At 35.6% G+C, this 11,709-nt stretch overlaps 1 protein-coding gene across 1 annotated transcript; it reads right to left on the reverse strand.

The window, feature by feature from the left end:
• Positions 1 to 2,336: 2,336 nt before the first annotated feature.
• LOC104243118 (uncharacterized) lies at positions 2,337 to 4,905 on the reverse strand. The gene is made up of 2 exons (XM_009798266.2): positions 4,811 to 4,905; positions 2,337 to 3,615 (listed from the first exon to the last, which is right to left on the reverse strand). The coding sequence occupies exon 2, from the start codon at positions 3,558 to 3,560 to the stop codon at positions 2,520 to 2,522; it is 1,041 nt and encodes a 346-aa protein (XP_009796568.1). The 5' UTR covers positions 3,561 to 3,615; positions 4,811 to 4,905; the 3' UTR covers positions 2,337 to 2,519.
• Between the last annotated feature and the right edge of the window lie 6,804 nt (positions 4,906 to 11,709).

Here is an 11,709-nt window from a genome sequence, read left to right on the forward strand (position 1 = left end):
GCAAGAGATCCCGAGTTTGCCGTTCGAGGTTAGGCTCGTAGTTTCGATCCTGGTTCTATTTGGACTTTTATCGCAATGTCAAGATCCGGACATAGATACGGTAAGTTTCATCCGTGTAGTCGCTGGAATTTTCGTTAGTTAAAAGAGTATTTCAGGTTCATTTCTCTTTTACTTCCTAATTTGACATCATTTCAGTTCTTTGATGTGCTTATTTATGCCTAGTCTATTTGTTAGGCTAATTCGTTTGTTAAACACTCAGATATAAGTTTGTCTATTTGTATTATTCCATAAGTATATTTGTTGGTTGAGAGCATTTGTATAGAACGATATTGAAGAATTGAAGTAGGAAGATTTTTTTTAATGCTTCATGGGTTGGTATTGAAAGTTGGGGTTATGGATTTCGTTCACTTATCCATCGGTTTGCTTCATTTATTTTATTTTAGTGGGTGTCTAAAGGATGCTAGTATGTTGTTTAATGAGACGCCTCAAAATGTGGTTTCCTGGGGTACAATTATTGATGGTTATTTGCAAGTAAGGAGGAGGAGCAAGTTTTCGAGGTGGGTGAATTCAACTTTAGGAAATTTAACTACAATAGTTTTGCTATGTGCGCTGTCTAATTATGTCCATTAACGTTGGGTTTTCTTCTATTGCTTGTCAACTCTCTTTTTAGTCTTATGTAGTTAACTCTGATTAGCCGCATTGCTTGTGTTACAAAGTGTGGCTTTTAGCGCCTTGCATTAAATACAATATAAACAAAGCAACAGTGTTTATGCAATATTTTCTAGTGATGAGGAAGACAGAAGTAAGCCATGAATTACTTAGGCATTGTGGGTGTAGTGCTACTAAACTTTCTTAATATAGGAGTGTTGCTAATAGGCCATTAAATTTATTTAGTTTATATAGTTCGAGGTGTGTCATTACTAAATTTTTCATGGCCCTCGCAAACCTTTTATTAACTTGAAAGTGCGTAGTTGCTTTAGGCGCACTATTTAAATTGATTTCCTTAAACTCGGGTGTGCATTTCATGTAACCCAAATCCAAATCTCAACAACGTTAAATAAAATGTGTCATAGACCGCGGGTGCATTTTATGTGGCGTGGTTCAAGACGTGTTTTAAATAACGTTGAATCTTCCAAAAATTAATTAAAAGCGGTTAATAAGCTAAAATATACCATACGCTAAACATGTATTAAAATCAGATAATTATGCTAATAATAACAGTTGAGCGACCGTGCTAGAACTACGGAACTCGAGAATGCTTAACACCTTCTCCCGGGTTAACAGAATTTCTTACTCGGATTTCTGGTTCGCGGACTGTAATACAGAGTCAATCTTTTCCTCGATTCGGGATTTGAACCGGTGACTTGGGACACCATAAATCTCTCAAGTGGCAACTCTGAATTTTAAATAAAATAATCCCGTTTCGATTGTCACTTAAATTGGAAAAACTCTCTTATACATGTGCCCTTTTCCGGGGGTGTAGTGAAAAAGGAGGTGTGACATAAGGGCTTCAACACTTTTGTTGCATCTGCTTCATTTTCACTTAAAAGATCCAGTAGAAGCAGGAGATGCTTGTTCTTCATTCTGTACCAGTGTCAAGAAACTAATTGTCTTGTCTCCGCATAAGATTATTGCAGGGAACAAGATATGTCTATGATTTCTTCTTTAGACCGATAGTGTTTACTATTAAGGCATGAAACTGAGCATATTGATCGTAGTTTGTTGGAATTGATGACAAGAGCATGAGATCTGGCATTCCTATACTGGCATGCCATGTGTCCAATGAGGTGGCATGCCACATGGCCAAAAATGTCATTGTCACGTGGGATTGAGCGTCCACCTTAGACAATTTTAACGGAGGAAGGTATATTTGATCCAATTGTATAATAACAAGAATATTTTTAGACAGAAAGTATAACAAAGGGTGAACTTGATCTTTTTCTCATAGTAGATGGGTATATTTGACCCTTCTCCCTATTCGTTTTTATTTTACTTTTAATGACAATTTTATAGTCACTCAAATATTAATGGTATGTACACGATCATATGTTTCAAAAGTCTTCTTTTCTTACTTTCTTAAATTTTGTATCCAGTTAAACTAAATTAAAACAAATAAATAATATTAATCTAATTCTTTAAAGCTATGTATTCATTGATATGATTATACACTATCCTACTACTAGTTACTGGAAGAGCAGGAAGATACTAAAAGTGGAACCATTATACGCTCTAGTAAATTAAGTTCAAACCAACACATAGCCTTCTAAAATATGTAGAAGAAAGACTTGCAAATTATACCAAAGTTGGAATTTGGATTTTTAGAGGAAAGAACGACATGGACCAACACTATAACAGTCCATAATAAGAATGCAAGATATACCATAACAATGTTCACTTGAAGATAAAGATTAGATGAATCGCGGAAGGGGAAGTTCCTCCATTCATTGTTGATTAGCAGAAATAGGAACTCAAACTAAAAGCCATGAGCTAAACTCTATAGTTATAACCAATTGTTAAATTCATCTGTTCCGTCTCCGTTCCCTAAATGAGCTAGGTCTGCGCCTCCATGACAGATTTGTGCTTCTTGTAGCTGTTGGCCTTGCCTCGTGGTTATTGGACCTTGATGCTGATCTTCTAGATCCCCTGTTTTGAGACCTAGAACTACTCGCTGATTGATAGGCGCTCCCACCAGCATAACTAGGAGACTCATCCCAATCCCATGCCGAAGGCACCAAAGAGAACTCATTCAGGAAAGAGAACGAGAGCTCAAATTCAAAATCCAATAACATATTGATGTCTTCATTTAGTACCTCCTCAGCCTCTAAGTAACCATCTAACAGGTCAAATTGACCATCGTCGAGAGGCAGCTCAGTTAGAAAGTCATATCCTGGAAAGTCATCACCAAATGGTGCCTGATATGCAGTAAAAGCATCTTCAAAGTCCCTTTGTAGCTCCAACCTTGTCCAGTCAGACCGTCGGCTAGGGTCAGCTTCAGATGGCCTCTCAGAGGGATGTTGAGTCCTTGCATGCTTTCTTAGTTCAGCATAATTACCAGCGAAATTGCATGTCTCCAAGGAACAACTCCTTGTTTTGGAGTTCATGAAATTACGAGCAGCCTCTACAATAATCCATCCTTTGACATGTCCCCGGCAAAGAGGGCAAACAAGCTCAGGCTGCTGCTGCACATGAGACCTAGGTGCCCCTGATAATGCTTGCCCCCAACTTCCTCTGCGGAATGCAGTTCCTGATAAATTATCTCCCTCTTGTTGAGCTCCTACAGCAGATGACTTACAAAATTGATCAAAACAATTAGAATGTCGATAACTTGTGTCGCACATATAAGGCCGACAACCCTTGTCTTGTGAAGAACAAAGTAAAAGGACAGCATTGTGTGGATGCTCCATACATAGTGGACACCTAGCTTCTTCCCATTCTCTTTCATTCCCAACTGGTGGCAAAGATTTCTGGGACTCGAGGTCAGAATTCTTTGAGCTGCAAGCATAAGGAGATGCGTTTGCCCGGTTGAAGGAAAAGGAATTCATCCTTCTATCTTTCGGCATGTTGAGATGATGGGAGTCGCTGGACTGGCTTCTACTCCAATGCACCAATGCACTTCTGAAATGAGAAGAGCAAGAAGACAAATAAATGATTACAGCTAACCATGGGGGGAGGGGTATGAAGGACAGCAAGAAAGGAAACACGTTCAACAATGTACTCTCATTTGAATATTTCATGACCAAAAGAATCTGCAATAACTTTTCCCTCTTTACTTGTAAACAATTACATCTGTGGACTCAAAAGCTAATTGAAAAACCAAAAAGAAAAAAAAAACATAGACGCTAGAACAATAGGCACTGAGCATTAACTAAAAGTCACATTAATATCCACATTGTCAATTTACAGCTAAAGGTTTCTTCTCTTTGAGGTGTTCTTCCTCCCTCACACTCTTTGTTCTTAAGGTTTACTCATAGTAACTCCCACCTGTTACTAATGTGATTACTTACACTGAACCACTTGGGATCTGGTCTACATGATTCATAAATCCCTAATATGGATGTCTGATTATTCAAGAACGTGCACATTAAATACTCATACACATTCATGCAACAAATACTCCTGACTACTACTGTTGCTGCTGCTGCTACGTCTTAGTCTGAAACTGGTTAGCATCAGCTGTATGAATACTCTATATCCATTCTACTCCATTTGAACATGCTTCATTCCGACACTCTGCTACTTTTTCTCTAAAGGTTTCTCTAGCGTATTCATACAGGAAGGATAGGTATTCATGTATCGCCTATATATATAGATCTTCTACTTCCATTACGTTATGTTCTTCATCTGCATGTACTGGATAGACCGTAGATCTTTTAAGACAACTTTTATTATGCATATCCATCCTTCCATGAATTAGGCTATTTTCCAGCATAATTCAGAAATTAAATGTTAAAACAGCTTAAGGCTTAGTTATTGTTATTACTCTACTAATCATCATTAAACAAATAAAATAAACAAAATCATTCAGCATCCACCAACTGAGTATCAATTAATTAAGCTTAAGGCTTAACTACTATTATTACTTTGCCATTAGGTTCCGTGATTGCCAAGAGGCTTTTCAGTTTCGCTTGTAATTTTTAGTAGACGGAATTTAGAGAACCTTTACGTTTTAGAAAACCCTAATCTGCCTTTTAAGATAAATTAGAATCAAACTAATCACAGCAGATACACAAACAAACGATGATACGTCGAAACTTAAAATTCAAAACTCAAAAGATACAAAATTGCATACACTTTACAGAAATTAACGAACCTGTGAATTAGGTATTTGCTAGGCGGTGATTTGAACTGTGACGAGGTTGGAGCTTCTTCACAGAAGTTTCCAGAAACAAAGAGGAGGACAAAGGATTTTGAAGAGGATGATAAAAGTCGGAAATATTTATAAGGAGTACGAAAAATCGGAAAGGACCAAAAAACCCTTTATCGGTTCTGTCTGACGAAAGCCTGGAAATTTTTAGCCAAGGCAGCGGCTCTGAACCAACGGCATGGGCTAGAGGGGTGCAAATGACTTTTTATAGTTTTTAGCGTTTGCTTCAAAATCAAATACGTAAGAGTTCCGAATTTGTTACCGTTTTGAAAATTTTAAAACTTAAAATAGGAAAAATGAGTTTAGAGAAAATCAAACAACTGCCACCTCAGTTTTCGCAAAATTTGAAGATTTTTTTTTGTCTATATTGTATTGAAAAATAATTTTCATAATTTTAAATTCCTTTCACAAAAAATCTTCCTCCGCATTTTTGAAGTGAACATTAACTTGGAAATTAAGCTTTCCAAGCATTTTGAACGGTCCAAGATCCACTTATGAGAGTTTCATGAATTGAAAGCATGGTATCAGAAATTTAAATTAAATTTATGGTTTATTAGTTAGTATTGTTTAATTGGACGTGTCTATTTATTTCCTTATTCTTTAACGAAAATTTAATCAATGGTAGTATGATAACTAATTGGTTAGACTATTTATCAATAATGTTCCATTCATGATGTTTATCTAATTTTAAAAATAAAAAGTTTATATACCGCTTGATAAAAATTAGTTAGTAATTCATTATATTCTTTATAACTCATCTCTACATGAATTTATAAATTTGTTATGACACTTCCAAGAAACACCTTCAATTACCCATTGTAAAGAGTAATTGAATGTTATATATCTGAATATGAACAATTTTAACAACAAATTCGGTCATGATAGAAGAACAAAACGACGAAAAAGAAAACATCATCGTATTTGTGACTTCATGAGCAAATCTAGGTCCAGGGTGAATACCAGCTCAAGGTCACTTTCTTTATTTAAGAGATATAAAATTTGCCACATCAATTACGATTGTACATGTACTCTCTCCATCCCAAAATTTTTGAGAGTCAAACTTTATGAACTTTGGCTAATATTTAAAATATATTTTTCCATCATATTGGACATAAGAAAATACACACATTGTAGTATTTTTCATATAATTTTGAATATCTAAATTTTCGTTTTAAAATATTGAGTTTATCTATAGCTTCAAAAGTTAGTCAAATTAACTTTCAAGAAGCTAATCATAACAACTAATTTGGGAGCGAGGCAGTATTTCATAGCAATAAATTAAAGGAGTGCTAAATGAATATATGGTATCCGAGCAAGTTGTCCTTCAAGAAGCTAATATCTTAGGAAAAGATCAAGATGAGTGTACCACCTAAAAATTGGGAAGGGCAATTCACTGCTAGGCCACCACTCTTCAATGGCCAGTGCTACTCATAGTGGAAAGTAAGAACAAGAGATCATTTGCAGGCAAAAAATTATGAGCTATGAGATATAATCACTGGTGGCTCACTGTCAACACTCAAGAAGAATGTTGAAGGTGAGGATGTTCCAAAACAAGAGTTGACTGCGATGCTAAGGATTTGAAGAAGTGGGAGAAGAATGTTAACGATGTAAGCATTGTTCACACCGTTATCTGTCATATATGATTTTTCTTTTGCTAAGAAAAGAACCAAAATTTGTTAATAACAGATGTATGGATCAAAAACAATTACACAATTGTTTATGCCCCCACGGTGGGTGTCAAAGTATTTACCCCTAAAACAGTACAATTGAATTTGTAACGTGGCTTATAGACACGTGAATTAATTTGTTCCAGAAATATGGAAGAAATAAGAACAGAAATAAGATTATAAAGTAACTTAAAAGTAATACAAGCCTGGCTATGAGTTTAGCTTCTCCGATAGTAGTAACAAGAACAATATTAAAAATAACGTAAAAAGAGCAATTTGATATAATAAGAGTCGATTGTAGTTTTTGCGTATAAAATGTTTCATGTCCAACAACGAATACAAAATTTCCTATTTATAGCTCTATTCAGGGAGACAAATCAAACTTTTCTTGAATTAGAATAAAACCCCTATTAATAATTGTATAACGGTTGGTCATTAATATAGAGATTTCTTATAACGGCTGCTCAATGAATGTTGTCTTTTCCGACCGATGCCTCTTTCAAATTTTTGTTCTCGTTGTAATAACCGAAAATTATATAAACTGATTAATTTAAGAGTTTTCAAATTTATTTAAATGGTTAATGGGCCTAATTTATTATTACATCTATTGGTTGAATAATAAAGTAATTGAGATAAATATTGGTAAAAAGTTAGAGCTAGACCTATATATATATTTTCTGGTGACCTACATGAAAAGACCTAATATGAAGAGCAAAAAAATATTGTGGTTTTAGTTTTTTTTTTTTTTGGTCGGAAAGAAGGAGTTATATTAAAATATTAAAACATTACATTAGTACATGGAGCTAGATACCTTAGAGGCATGTTAGATAGTAAACTAGAGCTAGTACTATTAGAAGCTACTACAAGTGCCCCTACATGGGTGCATTACTACACAAAACATTAGTATTACGAACGGGAGACAAATTAGGGTTAAGTTGTTTGTTCATGTTAACAAGTCTCATGTTCATGGTTCCCGCTAGATCTTGATTGTAGAAAGTTGCAATAAAAGGTGGTGGTGTGACAAAAGAGATGCAACTGTTGATAACTGCTTGCTTGGCCCCATATTGAGCTAGACTATCTGCGACATTATTTTGCTCTCTGTAGACATGTTGTAGAGAAGGCCTACCCAGTTGTTGAAGCAATAACCTGCAGTCATTTAAAATGTTAGTGTGATGCATGTTAGACGTATTTAACATACTCAGGATGTCGTGTGCATCTGTTTCGATGGTAAGCGGTGTGTATTGGTGACGCACAGCAAGCTGCAACCCCTTGAGTAATGCTAGTAGTTCTGTTTGGATGGCAGTTGCTGGAGTTGATCCTCTTGCGAAGCCCATGACCCAGTGTCCCTGTGTGTTGCGAAAAATACCTCCTATTCCATAGCTGTTTTGAGCAGGGGAAGATGCACCATCGATATTTAGTTTATAGTAAGGTGGTGATGTTGGGGGATGCCATTTGATATTAAGAGGTATGGTTTGTTTTTTGGGGGCTGTGTTGTGGGGTTAGGAAAAAGTATTCAGCAGTCGTAGTTTGAATCAAATGAAGATTAATGTTCATATTTTGATTATCCAATGTGTTTTTATTACAAACATTCCATATATGCCATAGTGCAAAGGAAAAGAAGACAGTATTTGGGATGTTATATGGAATTGATTTTGAAGGCATATGTATGAGGTTATATAACCATTGTGAATTATGAGAAAGATTTGATGATGTTCCTGTAGGAGGCGTATTAGAAGGTGTTGGAGGAATTATGTTTAAATGTGTCCATAGTTGGGTAACTTTTGGACATTGGAGGAAGATATGTGGAATAGTTTCTGGATCCATTTGGCATTGCTTACAAATATTGGAAGTGATGATACCTAATTGGGATAGGCATGTAGCAGTAAGTAGTCGGTTGTGTGAAAGGAGTCATAGGAAAAAAGATATTGTAGAAGGGATTTTGAGCTTCCAAATCCATTTGTAAGAGTATTGAGTACTTTCAATAGTAGCTAGTGATTTGTAGCTGGATTTAACTGAGAAGATGTCATCTAATAGATCTGATCATAATTTAATACAAGGCCAAATACATAGACCGACCCTTAAAGTTGGTTCCAATTGTTATTTTAACACTTCAACTAACCCTTATACCTATTAAGTACTCAAACTACTACTCATCAAAGTGTACCTACTGAACACAAAAAAATCAGCCCCAGAGAATATTCGTGAAGTGCAAGCTCGGCTATGTGGCAGTGTAACCGGCCAATCAAAATAAGCCATGTCAGTAAAAATATTTTCTCTTCGGACCTATTGTCGAGCATCCTCCCCTAGTCCCCTTCCCTGTAGAAGCAGTCTCGCCAGCCAAAAACCACCATATATATATATAGCCACACTGAAAAAAGGGTACATGACAATATAGGACGGATGGTGGAACAAGGGGGTTAAAATTAGTTGACTACAATTTGGCGTGGAAAAAAACAAAAGAAATCAGGTATTTTCTTACAACAGTACAAGAAATTGAATTTGCATGGAAAGTATTTTGGATACTGGTTTCGGCTTTTGCTTTATGAAAACATAAAGATTGAATGATGATTGGATAATAATGAGGGAACTAATGATTATAGTAATGATTATTAGCTTGTAAAGGATATATATGAGAAATTTGTGGAAAACGTACATTGCTGGGGGATTGAACATATTTAAGAAGCTACAGTTATAGATTTTTTATTATTTAGTACATAAAATATAATTTTTAATTATGATGTAATGATTGAAAGTAATGATAATGGCAATGAGGAAGTAAAATAATTATATGATAGTATTAGTCATGAAATAGTTTTTCTGAAGCTACTATATTTTTTTGGTACTTTTTGAAGTACTACTGTTGACCTATGTTTGTGTACAAATTATCTATTAATTGGATCGGGGTTGACTTTGATCTTGCCTTGTCTTATGATTATGAAAATTATTCACCTAGACTAATTAGGACGTGTTATCCAATATTTTGGATAGATTGAGGCAGTTTGGTTGGTATTTTAGGCGTTGCAAGTTGGAGAACTTCTTGTTAGCGAGGTAAGTGAGACTTTAAGGTTTGATGCTTGCTTTTTCCAAAATCCGCTTTGAAAGTATGTTTTGTCTGCTTGGTCCATGTATTAGAACAAACTTGCACTTGGCAGAATTGGTGGTCTTTGACTAGCCGCAAATATATTATTTTATAAAAAATTACAAAAAAAATGTAGTTGTTTGATAATGTGATACGTCTGTGAGCCATGGTGTTGGGTTTGATAGTTTGATACGGGTGTGAGCTATGATGTTGGGGGCATTGTGTATGTCTTTGTACGTCACTCTAGCATGTGTATATTTCTTGATTTATTTGGGGCATTCCGTATGCTCTGTTACATATTTGAGGCATTGTGGTGCCGTTGTGGACTTATAGAAGTGTTGGTTAATTTATTTCACTGCAATTATGACAAGTCCTTAGTATGTACTGTATTAAGATATGGGTACTCTTGTTGATTAATTCTTATTAACTCTGTTGATATACATATATTGAGTTATTATATAATCATCGTATTTATCATATTGTTCTTGTTGTGATATGTTGTATTTTCTAACACTTGTTCCGGAGGTATTCAAAGTGGTAGGTCGAGGATCTTACTGGGATTATATTTATGCGTGACTCACTTCGTACATGCATTTCTATGCAGATGCTGTTGCGGGAAATAGAGCTAGTGGCTGACGAGTTCGTTCGAGTGGATCCTATTGCTGAGGTGAGCCACCACATTATTCGTGGAGGCTTTCGTTTCAGCATTATCTAGTTCGTGTTAGTTATTTTTTTCCTTGGAGTTTGCATACCCGACAATTAAACTCATTACTGTGTTAGATGCTCTATGGTTTTAGTGTGGGATTTGGGCTAGAATGATTGTTGATTTTTGAGTGATTGTTGGTTTTTCTATCAATTGACTAAGATATTGGTTGATAACTATTTCGTCTTTAATTATTAATAATACTTTTAGACATGCACTTATTTTCTCTCAGCGTTTGTGTAAATGGTTAAACGTATGACAAAGGGGTTTGCCCAGCAGGTGATCTTAGCTGGGTGCCAATCACATCTAGGGGATAGTTCGGAACGTGACACTCGGTTTCAGTGCCTTCAGAACTCAATCAACACCGATCACATGCTTGTATCCGGTGCCAATAATTTACTGGCTCATATCTTACCTATCGTCAGTCCCACATATCATCTCGTCATTCGTCTAACTATCGCAAACCAGCCTTTTCCCATACACTGACAACACTATAAAGGTAATATGAGTAACTAGTTAAGCATTTCGAAGATAATTCGAACGTAGTTCATATCATAGACGATACATATTGGATAAAAAGTGAATCCCCAAATTCAGCAGCGGAACTATGATTTCAAACTTATGAATTCGGAATTCTGATCTTTTTAAGTTACTGGGTTCTAAATTAATATTTGTACATAATTAATAAATTTTTAAAAAATAAATACAGGATTTGAACCAAAACTAGGGGATTCGGCCGAACTCGTAGCCCGCATTATGGTTCTGCCCCTTCCCAAACTCCCCACTTAAACTAAGGAAACTGATAAACTTTATTCATAGAAGACAACCACAACACCCCCAAAGGATGAAATTAGGAGTGACAAACGGGCGGGGCGGGGAGGATATAGTTCGGGTCGAAAACGGATAAATTATCCGATCCGATCCATATTTAATACGGATAAAAAACGGGTTAATCGGCTGATAATATAGGTAACTATATTATCCATGGCTTCTAGAATATGATCACTTTTGGGAGAATTCCTAGTCTCCCAAACTTGAGGAACCCCCAATTTGAAGCTTTACAAAAGTAAAAGTTAAACTTATTGATATCCATTAGTTTCCCGTTGATGGATAATGTGGTTCTTATTCATATTTGACCCGTTTATAGAAGTTCATTATACAATCAATTTTTTAGTGCATAATATAGATGGTTAACTGTTTTCTTTTAACCATTTTGTTACTACTAGATGAAATATATAGTAGGCCGAATATTAGGCCAATTGCGGATCATATTCCTATAATACAGAATTTTAATTTGCTTTCACCTTACTTTTGGATATGGAACCAAGCCAGGTGTCACATACCTCGCCTAACAAAGCTATAATAGGCATTTAGTCATTTACTTTAGGTACGAGTA

The sequence above is a fragment of the Nicotiana sylvestris genome, chromosome 10 (genome assembly GCF_000393655.2).
Source record: "Nicotiana sylvestris chromosome 10, ASM39365v2, whole genome shotgun sequence".
NCBI classification, from domain to species: domain Eukaryota; kingdom Viridiplantae; phylum Streptophyta; class Magnoliopsida; order Solanales; family Solanaceae; genus Nicotiana; species Nicotiana sylvestris.

Bases quoted from the DNA above. Each gene is read 5' to 3' on its own strand.
- LOC104243118 (XM_009798266.2), bottom strand. From the start codon at position 3,560: ATGCCGAAAGATAGAAGGATGAATTCCTTTTCCTTCAACCGGGCAAAC.